This window comes from Dipodomys ordii, unplaced genomic scaffold (genome assembly GCF_000151885.1).
Source record: "Dipodomys ordii isolate 6190 unplaced genomic scaffold, Dord_2.0 Scaffold135, whole genome shotgun sequence".
In the NCBI taxonomy this organism is placed as follows: Eukaryota; Metazoa; Chordata; class Mammalia; order Rodentia; family Heteromyidae; genus Dipodomys; species Dipodomys ordii.
In genome coordinates this window covers 3,085,900-3,109,959 of record NW_012267351.1, presented here as the reverse complement: position 1 = coordinate 3,109,959, position 24,060 = coordinate 3,085,900, and the positions used below count along the sequence as shown (strand labels likewise).

General features: G+C 45.7%; 1 protein-coding gene across 1 annotated transcript in view; it reads right to left on the bottom strand.

Moving 5' to 3' along the window:
- The window catches only part of Col23a1 (collagen, type XXIII, alpha 1), a 181,426-nt gene extending 157,664 nt beyond the window's left edge, over nt 1–23,762 (bottom strand). The window contains exons 1-3 of the mRNA XM_013030894.1: nt 23,753–23,762; nt 18,281–18,327; nt 16,374–16,440 (exon numbers count right to left, since the gene is read on the bottom strand). Of these exons, the coding sequence (XP_012886348.1) occupies nt 16,374–16,440; nt 18,281–18,327; nt 23,753–23,762 (124 nt within the window). The remainder of the gene's footprint in view (nt 1–16,373; nt 16,441–18,280; nt 18,328–23,752) is intronic.
- Nucleotides 23,763–24,060: the final 298 nt, after the last annotated feature.

Here is a 24,060-nt window from a genome sequence, read left to right as displayed (position 1 = left end):
GAACCTTAGACCTGCACTCAGCCTCTGAGATACCCCTCAGCCCCCGAAAGCTATACCTTGAGTAACAAAGCCTACTTTGCTTCACTGCAAAGTGCATGTACTAAATAACAGTAATGAGACCATTGCTACATCCACTTTGGTATTCCATATTATATGGTTTGGCAATAAAAAAATAATGAAGCACAGAACTCATCAATTCTGCTCCTAGGTGTCTACCCAAGAGAAACAAAACCATCTGTCCCCATAAAATCTTGTCCCAGAAAGTTCTAGCTGCACGATTCATAACGGCCAATCCAAATGTCCACCAACCAATGAAGGGGTAAACAAACTGTGGTATATCCATACAGCGGAATACCATTCAGCCATGAAAAATAATGGACCATGGACACATGCTACCACATGTGTGAGTCATGACAGCATTGTACCAAGTACATACATGAAGCCAGACACAAAAGTTCTCACATTGCATAATTCCAGTTAAGTGAAATCTCCATGCTGGGTACATAGGTCATGGAAGAAAGTGAATTAATGATGGCCAGGGTAGGGAATGCTAAAGGGGCAGGGGGTCGGAGAAGGATGGTCCAAGGACCCAGGGTTTCTCTGTGGGGCCATGATACATTCTAAAAGTGATTTTGGTGATGTGCCCAACTCTGAATATTCTAAAAAATATATCAGGCTAGGGGTACAGCTCCATGGTAGAGCACCTGCCTGCATGTGTGGAATCCTGGGTAATTCCTAGTTCTGCAAAATAATACTAAATCACATGCTTTAGGAATATAACTTGTGAGTGAATAGCTGGAAGGGAGCAAGCAAAGGGGTGATATTGTCCAAAAACAAATGGACTCTTTACCTGACTTTTGTAACTGCAAACCCTCTATACCTCGCCTTTATAATAACAATTTTTAAAAAATTTTAAATATATAATCAAAATTTGAAAAAGTGGCACCATGGCTCAAAGTGGTAGAGTGCTAGCCTTGAGCAAAAAATGCTCAGGGACAACACCCAGGCCCTGAATTCAAGTCCCACAACCCGCAAAAATAAAGAAGAATATACATTGTAGAATATGTGAACACTATCTTTATAATGCCGTTCTGAGATTGAAGCAGAGTCCTGTAGCTACTTAAAACAACAATTACTTCTTTAAGCCTACAGAAAATCTTAGACCTGGATGTTTGTGCCAGTGAATTCTCCCAAAGAGTTAGGAAAAAGCAACGCTCGTTCCAAATTCTTCCAGAGAACACAAACAGGCTACCCATCCATGATGTGTTTTATGAGCGCATCAGGCCATCTCTCCATGAAGACAGAGCAAAGTTCCCCAATCAAGTGAACAACCTGAATCTGCCATCTCTCGTTCTTGTGGGATTTAATCCAGGAACATACAGTATCATTGCACTAGTCATCTGTGCCATGCTTTGTTTTGACAAGGAAGAAGGTAGAAGGAAGAAGATGTAGACACATCATAGGACAGATTTTAAAACATATAATCTCTCTTTGTGCCAGTACTGGGGGGGGGTTGAACACAGGACACAGGAACTTGTATTCTTACTTGGCTTTCTCCCCGCCCCCGCAAAGCTAGCTCTCTACCACTTGAGCCACAGTTCAACTTCTGGCTTTTGGGTAGTTCATTGGAGATAAAGAGTTTCATGGACTTTTCCTGCCTGGGCTGACTTTGAACCATGACCTTCAACTTCCTGATTAGCTAGGATTCTAGGTGTGAGCCACCGGCATCCAGCCCAAAGTGGGCTCTTATGTGAGACAGTTGGACCAGGGCTGTCCTTGAAACATTTGGGGAGCCCATGGCAGAGCTGATCTGCACAGGTTCTTGACTTAGAATGGGGTGCTCTGCTGGTGGAAATTCATCAAGCTAGAAACAAGATCTGTATTCTTGTATGAAGTCAGTTACATTTTGATTTTTTTTTTTTAAAAAAAAAGGTTTCTAACCCTAATGAGGCAGAGGAAGAGAAACAGTGACACAATAGAGACACACACTATCTCTATTGTGAGTTGCCTTCCCCAAGGAAGACCCCTAGCTAGGAGCTGGGAGCTGGGAGCTGAGACCTTCATCAGGCTGAGAAGACAAAGAACAGAGGATGGCAGTCCGAGGAGTTGGAAATCAAGCAGGAGCCTTTTGCACTGGTGTGGAAGAAAATATGGCAAAATCCCAGGAAGGTAGGAAGAGAAGAAGCTAGAGCTCTGGAGGGGAAAGTGGGAGGGGGAGACCCTGCTCTGTGTAACTGGGTATAGGATCCATGATCTCACCATGCACCGTAGGTGAATGGTACCCTACACATAGGTATAGCAAACCATGTCCTAGGGTTCTTTATCCAGAGATTCAAGCACAGTGCAATGAAAATATCCAGAGAGAAAAACTGCATCTGTACTAACTATGTACCATAGACAGTTTTATTTTTCCAGTTTGGGGGACAAAGAGGCTGGTATGGGAGCTAGAACTCAGGACCTAGGTTTTCTCCCTTAGCTTTTGTGCTCAAGGCTAGCATTCTACCACTTGAGGCACAGCTCCACGTTCAGCTTTTGAGGGGTGTTAACTGGAGATAGGAATCTCATGGACTTTCTTCCCAGACCTAGCTTCAAACTGCAATCCTCAGATCTCAGCCTCATGAGTAGCAAAGAATAGAGGTGTTGAGCCAGTGGTGCCCAGCTTGCACCATCAATTTTTTTTTCATTCTTGTCACTGTCCCTAAATGATGCAACTGAACAATGCTGTATGTAGTACTTGCCCTGGATTAGGCTGACAAGCCCTCTAGAGATGACATCACATTCAAAGGGTGTGCCTAGATCCTTGGAGACAAGGACCGGATCATCTCAGGATTTAGAGTTGTATTGTGAAGTCAGAATAAATGCTTAAAAATACATTAGATCATATATTATTTTACTTCTGTAAAGATGAAAATGTGTGCATGTGTTTAAACACACACAAAAAAATGGCCTGACAGAAAGCAAACAAAACTGATGGAATATTTACAGCCCCGGGCGTAGGATCGGATGCCTGGAGAGAGGGGAATGAGTGGGGTCTTAAAAAGAAATTGGAGCTAAGCTTCTAAGAAGGGATGTGGAATCTATCATTTTAACAAGCATAGTTCTGGTAATTGTCTTTTATTTTTTGAGAGAGCATCTTGCAGTGTCACTCAGGCTGGTCTTGAACTTCTGGGCTCAAATGATCTTTCTGCCCCTTAAGAAGCAGCGACTAGCCGGGCGCTGGTGGCTCACGCCTGTAATCCTAGCTACTCAGGAGGCTGAGATCTGAGGATTGCGGTTCAAAGCCAGCCCGGGCAGGAGAGACCGTGAGACTCTTATCTCCAATAAACCACCAGAAAACCGGAAGTGGCGCTGTAGCTCAAGTGGTAGAAGAGCTGAGGGACAGCACCCATGCCCAGAGTTCAAGTCCCACGACCAACCAAAAAAAAAAAGAAGCAGCAACTACAGGCATATACTACTATTTGGCCATTCTCTACCTCCTCTCCCTCTCACAAAGCCTGAGGAGATGAACCACTGCCATTGGTGGATGTGGGCAGACATCAACATACCTGTGGTCCCTAAATCTCAAACCCACCCCTCCATCACCTCCACCTCCTCCCACAGAACGATTTGTCTTAGTCCATGTATACTGCTATAATAAAACACTAGAGAGTGCATAGCTTCCAACCAATATTTAGTCTACACAGTTCAGAAAGCTGGGATCTAAGATCAAGGGGTCTTTCCTGCCCAGGCTGGCTTCAAAATTTGATCCTTAGATCTCGGCCTCTTGAGTAGTTAGGATTCCAGGCATGAGCCATTAGCACCAGGCTCCCCCTGCCCTCTGGGAAAGCAAGCCTAAGTTCTGCCTAGAGATTGGCAGAGCAGAAAGCAGCCATCCCTGAGCAGCTATGCCCCACCTCTCTGGATATGAACCTGGCCCCCTCCAGCCTCCACCCAGGGAAAGTGGTAAGATGGAGAGCCAGAACCCTCATTGAAGTGCTACAGAACCCACAATTACAAGTAATAAATACCTTGCTGCCGAGTACAAATGACCTTGCAGCACGTGGGGTCTGACTTCATTGCCATCTGTGAGCCAGGCCAGGTGCCAGGGAAGGGCAGTGAGGCTCAGCGTGGGCCCTGTCCAGTCTTAGTGACAAAGTTCAAAGGCATTCCTGCTCAGCCTCTAGGTCACCACCCGCAGGGGCTCTGGCGGGCTCTACACGTGATCGAAAGTACATTCCCAGGGCTGGGGGTATAGCTCAGCAATACAGTAGTGCCTAGCATGCACAAGGCCCTGTGCAAGTATCATAATAAATAAAAAATAAAGTGAATTCATGTGTGTGTGTGTGTGTGTGTGTGTGTGTGTGTGTAATGAGGCTTGCTTGAATTGCAAGTCCAGGGCTTTACCACTTGAGCCATACCTCCACTTCCAGATTTTTGCTGTGTAACTGGAGAGAAGAGCCTCTTAGATTTTTGCTGCTCAGGCTGGCTTTGAACCTTAGTCCAAAGATCCCAGCTTCCAGAGTAGCTAAGATTGCAGGCATGAGCCATTGGCACCGGGCTAAAATATAGTCTTTGAGTTACTAAATGGGGACACCGCCAACCTCTGCTCCACTCTGCAGCAGATCTTCCTCTGTTAACTGTTCTTGTTAAGGTACCCCCATACCTCCCTGGCAGCCTCAGCCTCCGAAGCTTTGAACTTTTTCCTATGCTAGCCAGCATGCAGTAGCTCCAGTAGCTTCTAAAGCAACGGGCAGGCAACAGGCCACTTTGGGCCCATCAGTGTCCGGCACACCAGGACCTCATGAGGGAGCAGCCCCATCCACATGTAGTCTTCTAAGAAACAGTGGGTGTCGGGGGCTGGGAGAGACTTTGGTGGATCCCTAGAGAAACACTAGTATGGTATGCAAGAAAAGGGCTTAAAACTGCTGCTGCTAGCCTACAAAGCAGTGGAGGGAACTCAAGGAGCCCGAAGTGACTTTGTCTGAGCTCCTGGAGTTCACAGGTGGCGCAGATGCCCAGCCCATTTGCATCCCAACCTGGACTCTCTTCTCTACTCTTGTGACATCCTGGTACGATGGAGGAGGTGGGATTTCCTCCAGCCTTCCCACAGAAGCCCCCAGCTGAGAAGTAGATGTGGGGGGGGGGGACAGTTCTGGGTTTGGTCAACAAGATTATCTTCTTGAATCTCAAGCAGAGAGAAGCACCCAATTCTCATTCCCTGGAGACAGTGCCTTGCAGTCACTGCTGCTTGGCTTCCCGCTTTTTTCCTGAGCAGCAGCGAGCTTCATCATATGAGAAATGAAGGCTCCCAGCATCCTTGGCTCTTTTTTTTTTTAACTTTTTTTTTTTTTGTGTCGGTAATGGGGCTTGAACTCTGGGCCTGGGCGCTGTCCCTCAGCTCTTCAGCTCAAGGTGAGCGCTCTACCACTTGAACCCTTGGCTCTTAAGCATGGTGTTCAGTAGTTCAGTGGACAGAGTGTTTTTCTGACTCACGATATAATGAGGATCATCCATTCATCTTTCCTTCCTTTCTCCTTTCCTCCCTCCCATCCTTCATTTGTCCCTTTTTTCCTTCCTTTTTTCCTCCTTGCCTTCCATCTATCTATTCATCCTTCTTTCTTTCCTTCCTTTGTTCCTTACTTCTTCCTCTCTTCCATCGATCTGTCTTTCCTCCCTCCCTTTCTTCCATCTACCCATCTGTCCTCCCTCCTCTCCCTTCCTTCCATCCACCCATCCATCTATCCATCCTTCCATTTCCCTCCTCTTCCTTCTTTCCTTTCTTCCTTCCATCCGTTCATGTGTCCTTCCTTCCCTCCTTCCTTTCCTTCCTTCCTTCCTTCCTTCCTTCCTTCCTTCCTTCCTTTCCTTCCTTCCTTCCTACACAGAAAATCTAAGCTTTTACGCTCACAGTGTCCCAGGAAAAGCTGCATTTATTTGCTTTTGTGGTGCTGGGGATGAAGCCAGGAATTCTCCCTAAACCTGTGGAGGACTTCAGCATGGAACCCCAGCACAGAGCTATAGCCTTAGCCCAGGGCACCAACCCCTCTGAGCAGGGCCTTCAATCTGGACTACTGACAAGATTACCTTCTTGAATCTCAAGCAGAGAAAAGCACCCAACTTTCATTTCATTTGTAGCTGGGCAACTCCTGGGGTGGTGCTGTCCTGGGCATGGTAGGGTGCTTAGCAGCACCCTTGGCCAACAACCAACAAGATATCTGTAACACTCCCCAAGTTGTGGCTACAAAATGTCTCCAGACAATGCCCCAGGCTCTCTGGCTGGCTGAGACACACTACTTTCTAGTCTGGGATTTCAGGGCTTGTTTCCATGTGGAAAATGCACTTTCAAAGTCCATTTCTAACAGGGCATTTTAAAGTACCCACTGTACTTCTGTCTTCCGCCTACCTAGACTGCACTTGAGTTAAGATACCAAGTCAGAAGCTGGGCATTATCACTATCCTGGGACTCAGCCGGAGAAAGCCAGCCTGCCAACAAGTTTCTGAGACATGGGACACTTCATCCCAGTGTACAAAGCTACACGACACCACCCTGAGGCAGGCTGCACCTGTCACCCAAAAGGTGGTACAGAGATGAATGAGCTGAGGTCATTACCCCACAGTTACAAGTAAACCAGAGCGTGTTCACTAAGTGCTAGATTATAGAGAAATAATATGTTTGCAGGAAATGTGCTTTCCAATGGATATTTTACCCTTCACATCATCATCATCATCATCATCATCACCATCATCACCATCATCATCATCATCTCCTGACAGTAACAGCAAACCACTTGATTCTAGAACCATCTGGAAAATCCAAGGGAGGGGGCAAGAGGGGTCTTTCATTTCACTAGAGGAAAAAAACAAAAACAAAAACATCCAAGTAGGTGCTTAGCTTTGTGTCTCACTGCCCTTTTGTGTTTTCTAGTGATCTTTAAATATCTATACATTAACTACTCTCCCCCCACCCCCACCCTGCCGCCACTTTTTTTTTTTTTTTTTGGAGTCTTGTTCTTCTATAGAATTTCATAAATATAGTGGGCTCCCTCTGGTGGTCACAAGAAAAAAAATCTCCAAATTCCCATGGTCAAAACAGTTCAATTTCAAGATCCTTCCATACAGTACCCAGGGTGCATCTGATAATTAATAGATTTAGAGCAGCTAGGCTATATCTGAAGAGAGAGCTTGTAATTATTTTGTTTTTCCATTCATCAGTGGCCTTTACAATTTAGTTTGCTTACCATGTTCTCTTCCAAATGGCCTCCTCGTGAGGGGTTTCCTGTTTCTGGTCAGTGTTTTCCCATCTCTTCCCTTCCTCCTCTTGCTACCCTCCTCCCCTTAACCCCCAGGCCTGCAGTGTCCCCTCCCATGTCCATCCATCCTGTTGGGGAAGTTTTGTCTACCCTGTGGTCTGCTGTCCCTCACAGCTATTCCCGGTTCAAGTCTCATGCCCCCACTCAAGTCCCCGTGAGCCCTTCGTACTTGACAAAGTATTTACCAACCTTCTCCGTGGGCTAGCCACTGCCCACGACTCAGGAGCCACCTCGGTGACAAACTGAAACTATGCCTTTCCTGCACATCCTTCTCAATGGGTCTCTCTGTCAAAATCACATCTGTCATCCAGCCTGTCCTCAGGGCTGCTTCTACAGCTTTCCTCTTAAAGCTGAAGTCCACTCAGAAACCGTCAACTGTGTCCCATGGAATACAGCCAAATCCCCCCACACCCTGGACTCACCTTCGCCTCCACAGCACGTTCCTACCAAGGAGTTGCCTTTGCCTCTGCTCAGAATGGCATATCTTAGGGAGTCATGTTCCTATCCCAGCTGGCTAACACACAGACCCACCAGTCTCCAAACTCCTGCCCACCTGTTATTGTCCCTGGGAAGGACCTCCTCCGTCCAGGTACTCCTCCCTGGGGCCATCTTGCTCTCCTATTCTTGTTCTTAGTCCTGTATGTTTCTTGTTTCTAAAAACTGCATCCATAGCAAACTGTTGCTAACCATCTTTACACTGCCCACAGGACTCACGTGCACTGGGTATGGAATCTGAAAATGAAAATGAATGAATGAATGAAACAAACAATCCACTCATCGTAGAACCTCGAAACTGAAAATAAGACCATGCTCCAGAGAATTCTGGCACCAATAAATAAAGAGGTGGTTCTTGCCTGTAACCTTATGTCTAATCTTACAGATAATCATGCTGAGATCTGGGGATTGAGGTTCAAAGCCGGCCTGAGCAGACAAATCCAAAAGATGCTTATCTCCAATTAACCAGCAAAAAAAAAAAGCTAGAAGTGAAAGTGAGGCACAAATGGTAAGTTTCCAGCCTTGAGAGGCAGAGACTGAAGCTAGAGAGACAGAGAAGTCCTGAATTGGCACAAAAAAAAGAAAAACAAAAACACATCCCTCCTCCACACACAAATTATCTCCTTCAATTTGGTGCAATCTGACATCATAAGATACCTGCCACTCAATTTCGCTATAAAATGAAGTCAATTGAGATTTAATACCAGTGGCACCTGTAACATTTTAAACAACTCTCCAAGCCAAGAGGATAACTTCTGCCAGGCACTGGTGGCTCACACCTGTAATCCTAGCTTCTCAGGAGGCGGAGATGTGAGGATCGTGGTTCAAAGCCAGCTGGGGCAGAAAAGTTCTCATGAGACTTTTATCTCCAATTAACCACTCCAAAACTGAAAGTGGCACTGTGGCTCAAGTGGTACAGTGCTAGTCTTAAACACAAAGAGGCTCAGGGACAGCACCTAGGCCCTGAGTTCAAGCCCCACAACTGATAGAAACAAAGCAAACAAAGAAGATAACTTCTTCAAAGTACTAAAAGCCCAAGTCTCCTTCCCCAAGCTGACCAAGCTGACCAAGATGAACCCCAGTGACTTGGATTACCTCTGCTCAAGGGCATTTTCTAGAAACATCTTGGGCTCTGTGTCATTTCCCTATGATGCTTATCTTCTTCTCTTCAGTAGGGTTTACATCTCAGCTCAAACTTCCAGACATTTCTCCTGAGCAGGGAATTTCTAGTCCTTGATGAATCTGTTTCTTAACTCCTAGAAAATTCCCCAGCACTTCGAGCACAGTACAAATCATTTGGAAACCACACATGTCTCTGGAATATTATACAAAGAAACAAAAGGGCATAAGGCCATGAGGAGGCTTACTACTCTTCTGGAAAGTTCCTAATAATGTCCAGGACAGGTTGAGCCAAGTTAGAAACAAGGCCGAAGCTGTGCTAGGCTGGGCCGGATGTCTTCTGAAACTGAGGAGAGCCCTCAGGCCACACGAGCACCTTTCCTGCCTAGTTCTTGCTCCTGTGTACCTGCATTTCTCACCTATTTCCTAGAGAACATGCCAGTGAAGTGTGCCAAGACTTTGTTCTTCCCTTCTAGAAGATGCCTAGCCAACCTCCTCTCCTTCCCTTTCCAGCAGCTCCTGGCTGCAGGAGGATGAATCTGCGTTCACAGTAATCACAAAGAAACTCATTCTCAGCAAATGATGTGGAGCCTGGTCCCAGCTCTTTCAATTCTCCCAACAGTCCTCTGAGGTAGGCACAACCAGAAACCCACTTTGCAGAGGGAAAAACTGAAGCCCAGAGAGAATACATAACCCACCTGAGGTTATAGGCTTGGTAGGTGACAGAATTTGAGCCAGGTGGTCGGAGTTCAGACTTGATGTCCTTGATATGTCCTTGTCTTTGGGACAAATTCCACAGAGGATAAGACAGCCTGAGTGCTGGCAGTGGAGGCAAATCTTTGGTGGAATCCAGAATCTTCTGACAGTCCCCAACTAGCAAATGTCCCCGGAGGCCTCCATTGTTTGTGTGTGTTTAACAGCACCCCAATTTTCTTAGGGTAACCACATATTTCTCATGGCGTCAACTGTCCCTTAGTTCCAAGAACAGTCACCTGATCCAGACCTGGGCAATCAGTGCATTCTATTCTCCAGGCTATGGCAAATCAAGGTCAATGCTGGGTTTAAAAAATCATGGGAAAATAAATATAGCATGAAACTGGCCATTGCGATCATTTTCATGTTCAGAGAGACGCCGACTTAGCATGGTTTGGCTTAGAGTTTCTCTTTATGATCACGCAGAAGCACAGCATGCATTCAGTAGAAACTGTAGGTGGAATGTGGAATTTGGATCTTGGCCCAGGCTAGCAAGATGTGGCAGTTCCTCCTTCCCGATGCTCCCCTCAGCCATGTGATCAACAGGACTGACCCTTCAGGGGCACAAACTGTGTTTTTCAGTATGCAACCCCATCGTAAGCTGGAAACATGCACACACAGTCCCATGGCACTCTGCACATTCCGTGTTGCACCAACGTTGCTGCTGCTCATTTCCAGGATGTCCTCATTCTTGTCATTAGACAACAACTTCCTGCAAGGGTATGCTACAGCTGTCATTAAAAAAGCAATACAGAAGCCAGGCGCCAGTGGCTCATGCCTGCAATCAGCTACTTAGGAGGCTGAGATCTGGGGATCATGGTTTGAAGCCAGATGGAGTAGGAAAGTCCATGAAACTCTTATCTCCAATAAACAACTCAGAAAAAGCCAAAGTGGCGCTGTGGTTCAAGTGGTAGAACACTAGCCTTGAGCACAAAGAGGCTTAGGGACAGTGCCCAGGCCCTGAGTTTAAGCTCCAGGACTGGCAAAAAAAAATTGTAATACAAAGCAGGGCATGAGTAGCTCACACCTGTAATCCCAGCTACTCAAGAGGCTGAGATCTGAGGACCATGGTTTGAAGTTAACCCAGGCAGTAAAATCAACGAGTTTCTTATCTCCAATGAACCAGCAAAAAACTGAAGATGGGGCTGTGACTAGAATGGTAGAATATTAACTAGCCTTGAGTGCAAAAGCTCAGGGACCACACCCAGGCTCTGAGTTCAAGCCCCAGTATCAGCACAAAAAATAAACAAATACAAGTACCACAGACTGGGAATCCCAGAAACAGGATTGTATATTCTCAGAGTTCCACAGGGCACAAATCCAAGATCTTGCCATCATCAGATTGGTTCTGTCTCAGGCTTCTCTCTTGGCTTGTGGGTTACTGTGTCTTCATGTGGTCCTGTGTGTATGTGTGTGTGTGTGTGTGTTCCAAATGTCTTTCTGTGAAGACCCACTAATAGGTCTCATTAATGCCTTTAAATACTTATTTTTACTACAGTCATTTCCTGAGGCCTGGGGGTTAGTACTTCAACATATGAAGTTGGGACAGTTCAACCCATAATATCCCCATTCTCCAATTCTGGGGCTACTAAGGAAGGTGTTACTCTATCTGCTGGGGAGGCTGAGCAAGTGGAACCTCACTGTATCTGCTGGTAGCCACCTTCTCAAGGAGCAAGCACCCCAAAATAAAGCTATTTGAAAGCAGTGCCTGGATAGCTGGGTGATGACTGGCCCCTGAGCCCAGACATACCTCAAGCTGGCTCTGCCTCTGCCCCTTGCTACTTCTGGTTAGGTGACATGCTGAAATTCCTTTTACATTTTTTTTTCCATGAAGGATGATCAGACATGAATCAATATTCTGATGCTACGCTTCAAAGATGGAATGAACTCAAATTATTACACCAGTATGGGACCCCCTGGTGGCTAATTAAGTGAAAGTTAACATTTGAATGCAGGGCTCTCAGGCTCTGACACTCACAAAGGAAGAACACTTGTGTGTCATGACTGGTCACAGCACGGTGTAGGCCAGGGTTGTGTGACATAACCCATAGATCCAGCTCCAAAGTCAACCTGGCTGGCTTCCCCCACGAACGGAGGGGCCTTATCTTTCCATTTCATTACAACCCCAGGCCCTGTCATAGGGATCGTCAGAAAACAAGCCAATAGAGCAAAGCTGTCCTTTCCAACACAGAACAGATGCAGGATGGCCTGTAAGGTCACAGGACAGGAAACAACCCAAAGTCTTTCCAGGGCACTAACCAAGTACATCTCAGGACATCCCAACAGTGTGAGAGGGTCCCAACACTGACCCCCCAAAAAGTGTTAGCACCTATTTTCTGATATGTGATCTGGAGCAGACCATTTCAAAAACAAAAACACACCAACAATGGAGCTATTCATTGATATACCACTAGTCCCCAATTTGACTCAGAATTTTTCAATTCTTACTGTAGTGCAAAAATCCACAAACACGACTACTCTGGTTTTGCTTTTCAACACATTGTTTGATGAATTACATGAGCAAGTCCACACTTGATTATAAAATAGGCTCTGTGTTAAGTGTCGATGAACTGTGGCTAACACAAGGATTCTGAGTGTTTCTCTCGTTTGGGATATTTTTAACTTCTAATGAGGTTGATTGGGAATGTCAGACCATCATTCAAATGAGGAGCATTTGTATGCATGCATTACCTCCAAACAGGGCTGAGCAATTTCATTTAGCTGCCACTAGGCAGATAATGGTAATTTCAATTAAAATCCATTAAAATGAAATAAGATTGTAAAGTTCAGTTTCTCTGTCACATATGCTACTTCTCAGAGGCTCACTAGCCACATGTCCTGGTCACAACGCTGGACAGCGTGGATGGTGAAGACCACTCACAGAATGTTTTACTGGCTGGGTACTGGTTGTTCATGTGTGTAATTCTAGCTACTCAAGAGGCTGAGTTCTGAGGACTGATGTTTAAAACCAGACTGGTCAGGAAAGTCTGTGAGACTCATATCTCCAATTTCTCACTAAGAAGCCAAAAAACAGAGATGTGACTTAAATGGAAGAGCACTACCTTGAGTGAAAAAGCTAAGGGACAGACAGCATTTAGGCTCTGAGTTCAAGCTAATGTCTCAGTAATGGAACAAACAACAACAAAAGGACTCTGTTTCCAAATCAGATCACTTTCTCAGACACTAGGGCTAGGACTTGGATCTATCTTGTAGGAGAACACAATTCAATCCACTATGTTATTTTCTAGACAAAGGGTACAAAACTCAATGACAAGCACTCCACTGAGGTCGCAGAGCTGGCTGGGGACACAGCCCTGCCAGTCACCCGCACCATGGACTTGGGCCCAGGAACTCACCATCTTCCAGCCTGGTCTTCCAGCCCCTTCACAATAGGCGACATACAGAAGAAGCATGGCCTCTCCCTAGCCTGGCTTATCTGCCCGCTACTGCAAAGATCTGACAATAGATTACACTGTCTCCTTGGGTCGTGGGAAGGAACTGGGGTAGGGATCTGTCCGTATCTCAGATCAGACGGGGGATGAAGCTACAGAGGGTGGTCTAAGTTTCCAGACTCCAGAAGTCTGTGGGGCTTTTTGATCAGAGTCTGCTGAGAAGAAAGGAGTAACAGAAAAGGGCCTCTGTCCTCTTTTGGACACTGGGAGCGCATGTGCCAGTCCACTAGGCTGGGTGTGTGTGGGGGGGGGGGAGTTATATGGCTAAAAGATTGGGGTCTTCAGGGAGAGCTCAGACTCCAAATGACAGGTAGAAAAGAACAAGGGACAAGGGTGGGCAGAAGGTTCTGATGAGGACACCAGGCCCTTTCCTGGGCCGTACAGACCACATGTACTACGACCAATGAAAAACAGCCTTGGTTGACCAGAATGAGGAGTTTCAGTGTGTCTCCACAGGTTGGAGAGGTTCTGACCCCCACTCCCAAGCTCAGTTGTGAGCTCAATTGTGCCATAAGACACAAAGCTAAAAGTCCTCATCCCGAATGTGGAAATCCCCAAAGGATTACACCCTCCCCACCCCCAAGTCTAAAAATCTCTAAATATCAAAATCTTCCAAAATCATAATCCCCAGACTGAACTCCTAAAATGTTGAAATCCTGAGAGCTGCAATCCTAAAAACCACAATTCCCATTGAGGAAAACAAAACAAAACAAAACAAAAGGTCCTTCAAGCGAGGCAGGAGGCCAGATCGGGAGGGGGGGGGGAGATCGTGCGTTTTTCCGCTGTACACCCAAAGAGTTGCCAAACTGTGAGGTCGTGTCCTATTTTTTTTTTTGGTCCCTCGTACCCAGCACCGTGCTTAAAAAGATTCTTCATGATGGAAAGAGAAGGATGAGGCGCGCTCAGTCACCTTCTGAATCAAAGACTTGCTGATAAGGGTTACTTCTCCAGTCTTCTAAAATACCATCAATGGCGAAATCCTCTTGGCTAGGAATTTGGCTAGGAGAGAAGCTCAACTCTGTGTATTTACTGCTAAAATCTAACATGGAAAAGCTAGTGAATGTTTTGCTTCGTGGAATGCATGGTGTGTTCAAAACTGTCCAGACTTCCCCAGCAGGCTTTCAGCTCCTTAGTTAGCTTCCATCACTTCTTCCTGAGCCTCTGTCAGCCACTCAGCATCTCCTTCCTCTGCCCAGACACAGAGGGATACTGGACAGGCCACAGGACAGCTTGCAGGTCACTGTCTTGACGTGTGCTTGCTCCATGACTTCCAATAGGTCCAGGACCAACTCCAACATTGTTGCCACATCCAATCAAAGCTCTCACAGTGGGCTAGGGGTGGAGCTCAGTGGTGGAGTACTTACCAGCCCTGTATAAAAGAGGGTCTGGGTTTGATCCCCAGCATCAGAAGAAGGGAAGGAAAAGGCGAAGGGAAAGGAGAATGAGGAGAGCATCCCTATGGTTAGAAAGAGAGACCCAAGATTTGATATAAGTTCTGACTTATTCAAGAACCCTGGGTCACACACTCCTCTCTCCATCTGTCTCTGTCTTTGGGATTTGGACCATTCTGGTACTAACCCACAACAAGAAACTTATTACACACTGCCACCCAGGCCACATCTACAAACAGAAACAGCTTTTTTATTCTTCTCCACAAGTTCAAAACTACTGCCTAGAAAATGATAAGGAGCTTTAATGTGAATGGTTGTGACTCCCAGTTTAAAAACAAACATATATAAATCACATGAATGTCCAGGTTCTCCTGGTATCTATAGGCGATTGCTTCTAGCCAGTTCTCCTAACCCAGTACACACTCACACACACACACTCTCTCTCTCTCTCTCTCTCTCACACACACACACACAAACATGCATGCATACACATACACATACACAGCTGTCCAAGTTCCCAATATGAAAAGAGGTTACATTTGCACATCATTCATGCACCTTTTCCCATAGACTTCAATAGTCTCTACATTATTTATAATACCTAGTACAATGCACATGACATGTAAACTCTAGTTTTCAGAAAGTCATGATAAAAAAGAGTACACACATGTTCAATATGAATTCAACGTTTCGTTGCTGATACCTTGAATCCCCAGATGGCTGAATCCAAGGTGGTTATAAGCCAACATCTGTCGAAGTGCATGCCATGATGTGGAGAGCTGGCTGAACGTCTAACTCAGCACTCAGAAAACCAACGAAAAGATGGATTGTTCCCATTTGACCCATTTTGTAACTCATCCCAAAATTCATTTATCAGTCTAAGTTTCCCCTGTGTAAACTGCAATTTCTGAATTACTAACCTGCTCATGGTGTCATTATTTGTCACATCCTTCCTCCTCTTACTAGAACAGAGATTCTAGCTAGAGCTCAGCCAGAAAATCCTCTCCCTTCCCACCATGAGATCTGCGTTTGCCATGGAATAGCTCAGGCCTGGGCTGGCAGTGATCTCTGAGCCTAGACCCATTGAAATGGGCTGGGACATGGCAAGCACTTGGCTAATAGGAGTGACAATGAGGACAAGGGGCACTGTATTCTGCTCCCATGCTCTGGGAACAGGTAACCAAAACCATCTCCTCCAGCATGCCAGGACTGCTTAGCCACATTATAGCTCTTTACTCGCTCACTGGTATTACACATTATCCTGAGCAAGAGTTATTCCAACCCTGCAAATACCAGGAGTAGAGCTCACCACCGAATGCTCAATTGTGGTCCATAGAAAGTTCCCTAAAGACAACCAGAAGATCTGTTAGATAAATCTGCATTTGAGCTACATGGGTTAGGAATCCACAAATCCTGGCTTTATTCCTGGCGCTCCTGAGCCACACCAGAAAAACACAAGACAGAGCCAATCATTTGCAAAATCCAGACTTGTGAGTTTCCTGGTCCCTTTCTCTGCCTACATCAAAAGAAATGAAAGCAAAAACAACCACAAGCAAACAAACCAACAAGCCAGACGGAAGAGACTCTGCCCTGTATCTGAAAGAGCTCTGCCCACAGTGTTAAAACCAATGTCTTCATTCTAAATTATCTCATTCTCCTCTTGGTCCCTCTCCCAGTACAGCTAATCAATCAAGTCAGTTTAGCTTGCAGAGTCTCTAGCTAATGAGAGGAAGGTCTGTAACAGTCCTCCACACTCTAGCCTGAAACACATCCTCTTGCCCATGGGTGACCTGTAAAGCTATGAGTGGACAGCAGGAAGAAAGGCCCCGCCCACTGACATCAGAAACGACTAAAGAAAAGAACTCTTAGCTTACCTGGGGGGCAGACACACTCTGACGGGGCTTCTCGAACAGTCCGGACCTTGACAATTCCATCCAATTTCTGACCCAAGAATGAAAGGAAAAAGAAACATATATGTATGGATGAGTTTCAGAATACAGGAAGGTACAACTAGAAAAATTAGGGGATAAAAAGTATCTGCTGGGTGCTGATGGCTCACACCTATAATTCTGGCTACATAGGAGGCTGAGATCTGAGGATCATAGTTCAAAGCCAACCCAGGCAGAAAAACCCATCAGACTCTTATTTCCAATTAACCGGCAAAAAGCTGAAGTCAAATGAGAGCAAGAGGACCCGTGTTCAAGCCCCCACACTGGCACAAAAAAAAAAAAATTCAAAATATCTGAATGATCTCAAATGGTGGTAGCATTTTTTTTTGTTTTTTTTCAGAACATTTCTGGAAAGGTCATTAGATTCTATAGGCAATTTTTCTAAGGAGAGGAAAAGCAAAAAGTAAGCCTGAAACAATGCCTGATGAGGTGCTGGTTTGTATTGTGTTGCAACATGTTTAAATATAACCCCAAGAGTAACACACAAGTAGGCATCCTGCCAGCCAGCCAGGCATGGCCAAAGCCGTGACCTGAGAGGCCATGGTAGAATAAATCAAAAACTGCTCCCCCCTTGCCCCCCGCCCTTGTGGCAGCTCTCTGGACTCACAAGCTTACCCCATCAATCCTCAGGGAGCCCCACGACCTCTCTCAACCCATGGCCTTGGATGTGAGGGCTCTGGTTTAATTTGCCCTTGATGACATTGTATTTCCTTTCTTTTTTTCTAGTGGGGATCCTTGGCCTGGATAATGTGATTCAGTGCCATTTAACTGGATATTGTACATATGCCCAGCCCTGAGCTAGATAGAGAAAAGAAGAGTTACCCCAGAAATGCAATCTAGATTCACACATACACTTAACAGGGGTAACTCCTAGAGACAAGTCTGTTACTCTCAGGCTCCATTTGACCCATAGGGCAACTTTTATGATGCTGGGAAGTCAAGCCAGGGGCTTTTACATGCTCCATTTGTGCTCTACCTTTGAGCTGTCACCCCAGCAACTTCTGAGGCACCAATTAGAGGTCTCTGCTCATAGACAATAGGATCCAAGCTTGCATAAAGGAAGAAATTCATTCATAATCCCCACATATAGGAGAAAAGTGATTGGTCCATTATCCAAAAAACAAAACAACCACCACCAACAAAACAGCTAGGACTAAGTCCTAACAAGGACACACAAGGTATTTTGTTTTACTTTATTTAGAGGGCATATCAGGATGAAGAAACTCACACATGCTGAGCATATATGCTCTATCAGCGAGCTGTACCCCTCAGGCTAAGTAATTTAGAAGTAATTTAGAGGCACCCCCAATACTGAGCCTTAGCTACTCAGGAGGCTGAGATTGGAGGATTGTGATCCAAAGCCAGCCCAGGCAGGAAAGTCCGTGAGACTCTTATCCCCAATAAACCACTCAGAAAACTGGAAGTGGCACTGTGGCTCAAGTCGTAGAGCGCTCGCCTTGAGCTGGAGAGCTAAGGGACAGCTCCCAGGCCCAGAGTTCAAGCCCCACAACAGACCAAAAAAAAAAAAAAAAAAAGCAACACCAAAGCACCCCACCTTCTACTACCCCTTGGGGGGTCTAGACCCAGACCCCTAAGGCCCAGGTCTGTGTGGGAACAGGTCAAGAATGGCCTGAACTCCATCTGAACTCCATCTTTTTCCCAGCTGTATTTGCAGATGATCTAACAACAGGTTTCAAAATGGACTTGGGAAAAGACTTCAACCTTCTAGTTCCGGCCAGATGATTGGTATAAGAAGCTGTGATCTGTGTATCAGTGCTAGACAGGAATGAGAATCCGGTGATATCCTTGACTTAAAGGAAAGCATGCAGAGCGGTCAACAATAATCTTTTAACATGGCTATCACTTCCTGCCCTTTTGTCTTAGAGGGTGTGGGGCTTTATCAGCCACTGATAGGCAATACAATGGCTTCCAAGCTACCCCAGAAGACACTGAAAGGAGAGATGAGAATGAAACCGTGACCTTAAGGCTACTATGGGAATGTATTACTGGAGGTCTTTTTAGAAAATGTTTGTGCTGGTACTGGGTTTTGAACTCAGGGCCTGGTACTCTCCCTTGGCATTTTTGTTCAGGGCTAGTGCTCTACCCCTTGAACCATACCTCCACTTCTGGCTTTTGGGTGGTTAATTGGAGATAAAAGTCTCATGACCTTTCTGTCCTGGCTGACTTTGAACCATGATCCTCAGATCTTAGCTAGGATTGCAAGCATGAGCCACCAATGCCCAGCTTGGGCATAAGGGTTGTTGTTAGGTCATTTTTAACTCGGTGCCTGCATTTGTGTTTTCTGAGTTGGTGATCAATCTACACTTCTAACTCTTGATCATCTCTCCTCCCCCAGCTCCTGGCCCCTCATTCTCTGTGGCTTTGAAACTCGGCCACTGTGAACTCTAAATAAAAATGTCTAAATTGGAAAACCAATCCTGGCATCTTTAGGCTTTTCTTTAAAAAAAAAAAAAATTTTTTTAAAAAAAGAAACTATTGAGTCCAGGTTTATAAAATGATTTAAAAGCTTCAACTCATTTTATATTCAATATCTGGCAGGACTCCAGCATCTGCAAACAACATGGCCCTGGTTTTACATATGCAAACAAGTCTTTTCCCAAAAAGTAAATAAAGGATGAGTTTCTGGGGGGGGGGGGAGAATCATCTAGGAGGGGGAGGAGGAGGGGCTGTTCCTCTCCAGAAGCTAGAAAAAGATCTGGGAGATTTTTTTTGTGGGGAGCAGAGTAGTAAGTTCTACAGGGAAACTGAAGAATCAGCGAAAGTCCAGGTTTTCCAAATGTCATCAGATAAGTTCAGTAATGGCTGGCGAGAGCACTGTCGGATACTCCTCAGATGTCTGGTCACATGCTCAAATGATTTTGACGGACATTCAAGAAAAATAAATTAATTAAACATTGAGCCAATGTGGTTGAGCACCTATGGTCCCAGCTCCTCAGGGACTGAGCTGTAATCTCAGCTACTCAAGATTTAACTACTGGGGCTGGGTGCAGTAGCTTACTCCTATAATCACAGGCATTTGGAAGCAATAATGGAGAGGATTGCTTTTTTTTTTTTTTTTTGGTCAGTCCTGGGGCTTGAACTCTGGGCCTGGGCACTGTCCTTCAGCTCGTCAGTTCAAGGCAAGTGCTCTACCACTTGAGCCACAGCACCACTTCTGGTTTTGTGGTGGTTAACTGGAGATAAGAGTCTTACAGACTTTCCTGCCCTGATTGGCTTTGAACTACGATCTTCAGATCTCAACCCTCTAAGTAGCTAGGATTACAGGCATGCACCACCAGTGCCCAGCTGAGGATTGCTTTTTGAGGCCAGCCTAAGCAAAAAGTTATCGCCACTCCCTCACCCCTCTCTCAACCAACAAGGCAGGTGTGGTGGTACCCCTGGAATGCCAGGTGTGTAAGAGGGAAGGGTAGGAAGGTCGTGAACCAGGCTGATGACGATCAGCCATTGTGAGACCTGAGTTCAAACTTAGTACTAAAAAACAAAACAAAAAACAAACAAACAAAAATCCTGCTTTTCATGTGGCAGGTACCCTGCCAACAGTTAACATCCATTTCTCTCAGTAACTCTCAAGAGCTAGGAACTATTAAATATCTAGTCAGAAATTGGAAAATTGAGACTTAAGAGATGGAAGTTTCAGGGAAGGACTCCAATTCTAGTATCAGCCAATTCCAGTCCACAAAACAACCTCTGCTTCCAGGCAATTTTCAGGTCTACCAAATAATAATGATGATAATAATAATAATCGAAGTTGCTATGGAAACTAGGCCCGACCAAACTGTATGACAGAAAGGGAGTGAGCATTTGGGAAAGGAGCTGAGGATGAGGAGTCCTGTGGAGGAGGCTGGAGGTGATGGACCGTGTGTCCTGAGCGGCCATCATTAACTGTGCATTTGTCAAAACCCACAGGTCTGCACCTCTCATCAAAGCGTGAACTCCAATGGATGGATCCCAGTCAAAAACAAAACTGACTCGGGTTATCTGCACAACAAAGTCACTTAATGACTGCTCTCTCTGACTGTGCACCTGGCATAAGCCGCGTGCACTTCAAAGGAACTGTGACATCACATACACAGGTCATGAATTTGATAAAGCGCCTACGAATTTCAAAAGTATCCAACACCCCAATAGAAATAACGAGGCTCCATGGAATGAGGAAAAAAGTCACTTGATTTTAAAAAGCCCTCATTCAGCCAGGCCCCGATTGCTCACACCTGTAATCCTAGCTACTCAGGAGTCTGAGATCAAAGCTAGTCCAGGCAGGAAAGTCTGTGAGACTCTTTTCTCCAATTAACAATCAAAAAGCTGGAAGTGGAGATGTGGCTCAAGTGGTAGAGCCCTAGCCTTAAACTTAAAAAGCTCAAGGACAGTGCCCAGTCCCCGAGTTTAAGCCCCAGGACCATCATAGAAACTAAGAAACAAACAAACCAAGGTTATAAAAGCTGAAAGCCTGTCAACATTAACAGACAGCAGTGGCCACAGGGGGGTTTGGTGGGGGGACTTCCCAGGGTGGTAGATTTATGTTCTTCACTGTCTAGATTGTGGAAAGTTCCACAAATGTACACAATGTCAACATTTATCAAGTTGTATGGCTTAACGATGTGGAATTCAGTGTAGATCAGGTTTACCAAATGTCTTTCTGTCTGTTTGTTGATCAGTCTATCTTTTTATTTTAAAAAAAAAGGCTTTCCCAGGCCTTAGGCTTAGGTATTGGTGAAGCAAGTGTCCTGGGGTTCCTTTCAGCCTCAGACTCCACCGTGGTGCCAGGTAACAACTTCCCCCATAGGCCCATGGCAAAGAAAATGTGAGCACACCCAGCCTAGCTCAGGCAATTGGCAGAAGCTGCATAACAACTTTTCTCCCAGGAATGTGGGTTTAATCAGTGACTCTCATCAGCCCACTGAGTGTCTCCCTTACAAACCACATCAGCGCACAGATTTCCTGAAGGGTCTCGGCTCGGTCTCGAAATACATGCGCTTGTTTTGAGAGGGTTACTCTACAAACAAAATGTGATTCTTCAATAATCCTTAATTCATGTTTCTATTCATTGTTTTTCAAAGGCATCTGTCACTTCCTGTCAGAACCAGCCTGCTAGAGTTTGCCATGCTGGTTTGACAGAAAGAAATCTAATCAACAGCCCCACTGTGGGGGGAGGAGTGGGGAGCAGATTTCACCCTAGGTCTTGCCATACTGGGGACAAGCCTTGCCCAGGACACACACACACACACACACACACACACACACACTGGTGGCTCACACCTGTAATCCTAGCTACTCAGGAAGTTGAGCTCTGAGGATCACACTGGAAAGCTAGCTGGGACAGGAAACTCCATGAGACTTTTATCTCCAATGAACCACCAGAAAACCAGAAGTGGTGCTGTGGCTCCCAAATAATAGCATGTTAGCCTTGAACAAAAAGCTCAAGGACAGAGCCCAGGTCCTGAGTGCAAGCTCCACCACTGACAAAATAAATAACTAACTAACTAAAAAGAGAAAGACTGGGACCCAGATGCAAAAGAGACAAGATCACGCTGGGACACTGCAAGAAGGCAGCCATCTGCTAGGCAAGAGAGGCCTTGGGAGAAACCAAGCCTGTCAACACTGAGCTGGTGGAGTTGCAGCCCGCACCGCGTGGAGAGAAGAGATTTCTGTTGTGCAAGCCACCCAGACTGTGTACCTCATATGGCAGCCCGGCACACTAACACTGGTGGGATCTCATAGTCATCTCATCTGAGACTCATTTGTCCCCCACCCCGACCCAATGAGAAGGTATAGAGACAGGGTACTAGGCTAGAGTAGAAGAGCAAGTCAGTGGTTCCTTCCGTCCATGAATTCACCTGCAGCCTAGCAAGAATGTCTTTTTTACAGGGTCTGTACAAAACTCAGGCTTTTCATTTCTTATCAATGCCCAAACCATACTGCAAAACTCTTCACGTTGTCAGGATTACAAACAATCATCTAGAGAAGATTTAAAGCATAGCGAGGAGCTGTGTAGATTTCCTTGCAAATCCCACACTACTTTACAGAAGGGACTTGGAGAATATGCAGCTTTTGGTAGCCACAGAGTGTTCTAGAACCAAACCACCCAGAATATGCGGAGCTAATAGTTGAGCTGGGAGCTAATGGACCTCACTTGTAACCCTAGCTACTCAGACTGAGATATAAGGACAGTGGTTCAAAGTCAGACTGGGCAAGAAAAGTCTGTGAGATTCTTATTTCCAATTAGAAAACAAAAAGCCAGAAGCAGAGCCGTGGTTCAGATGGTAGAGTACCAGCCTTGAGAAAAAATGCTAAAGGCTCTGAGTTTAATCTCCAACACACAGACAACACACACACACACACACACACACACAAAGGAGGGTTGATGGGATTGGAAAGAGGTCAGGAAGAAGCCCATGATGTCAGTGGCAAGACTGCCAGTTTCCGGTCATTCAAGGCTTCATTCAAGGCCAAGCCCAGGGCTGGGAAGAAGGTAGATGATCTGTCCTAATATGTCCCTTTTGCGTGGGATTGCTAGCAGGCCTCTGTCAGGATTAGCGAGGCAGAAGGGAACCTGTGGGGTCAGAAGGGAACCTGTGGCTCTGCCATGCTGGGCCAGGGCAGACCCAGGAAGTTGTTTTTTTCCCCCAAAACTTTATCCTTACAGAAGCTCCAGGAGGGTGAGGCAGATACTAAGATAAGCCAGCCAGTTTTCCCCCCACACTCCCTGCCCCCGACATCGATGGGTTTACTAACAGATCCAGATCGACCCCAGATCTCCCAACCCTAAAGCCCACTGTGTCAGCCGTGTAGGTCAGCTTTCAAGGGGAAATGGGGAGAAAACCTTCCATGGTAAGATAATAAGAGAAGACTGGCTACAAAGTCCCCCCTGATTCCTATAAAGCTCGCTGTGTGTGAAAGCAAATGTAAATGAGCGTGTACACACACAATTGTTCACACCCATGCAGGCACATGCTCATGTATACTCCCAGGCACACATTCACCTACATGCATCTGCACACTCATGTATGCAGACTCAAACACAAGTATATTCATATCCACATGTGGACAAACTGCTCAGCCACATGCATACATGCATTTGGGTACATACTACACACACCAATTCACATGCATGCTCACATGTGCACACACTTACACATATCTTTGCCTATGCAAATGTGCTCACACATGTGCAAATTGCTGACTGTTATACATGTAAGCATTCATGTGTTCATCCAATCATCCATATGTTCACTTGCCGGCATGTATGTACATGGACAAACACTCCCATGCACACACATGCTTACACTGGCCCATGCTCATACACTCCAGTCCTGGCTGCCTTCATGGGAACGTGCCCTTTGTTTGATGGCACCAAAATTGGGGACTGAAACCAAGAGGGAGTAGACAGTTCCAGCACACGAAAAGCATCCAGAAAGGAATGAACAGGACTGCTTTCCTCCTGGAGGACCAAGGGTGAACAGCTTTTATTTAAATTGTGCCTCACATCTGTGATCCTAGCTACTCAGAAGAACGAGAGCTAAGGATCACTATTTGAAGCCAGCCTGGGCAAGAAAGTCTATGAGACTCTTATCTCCAATTAACCACCAAAAAC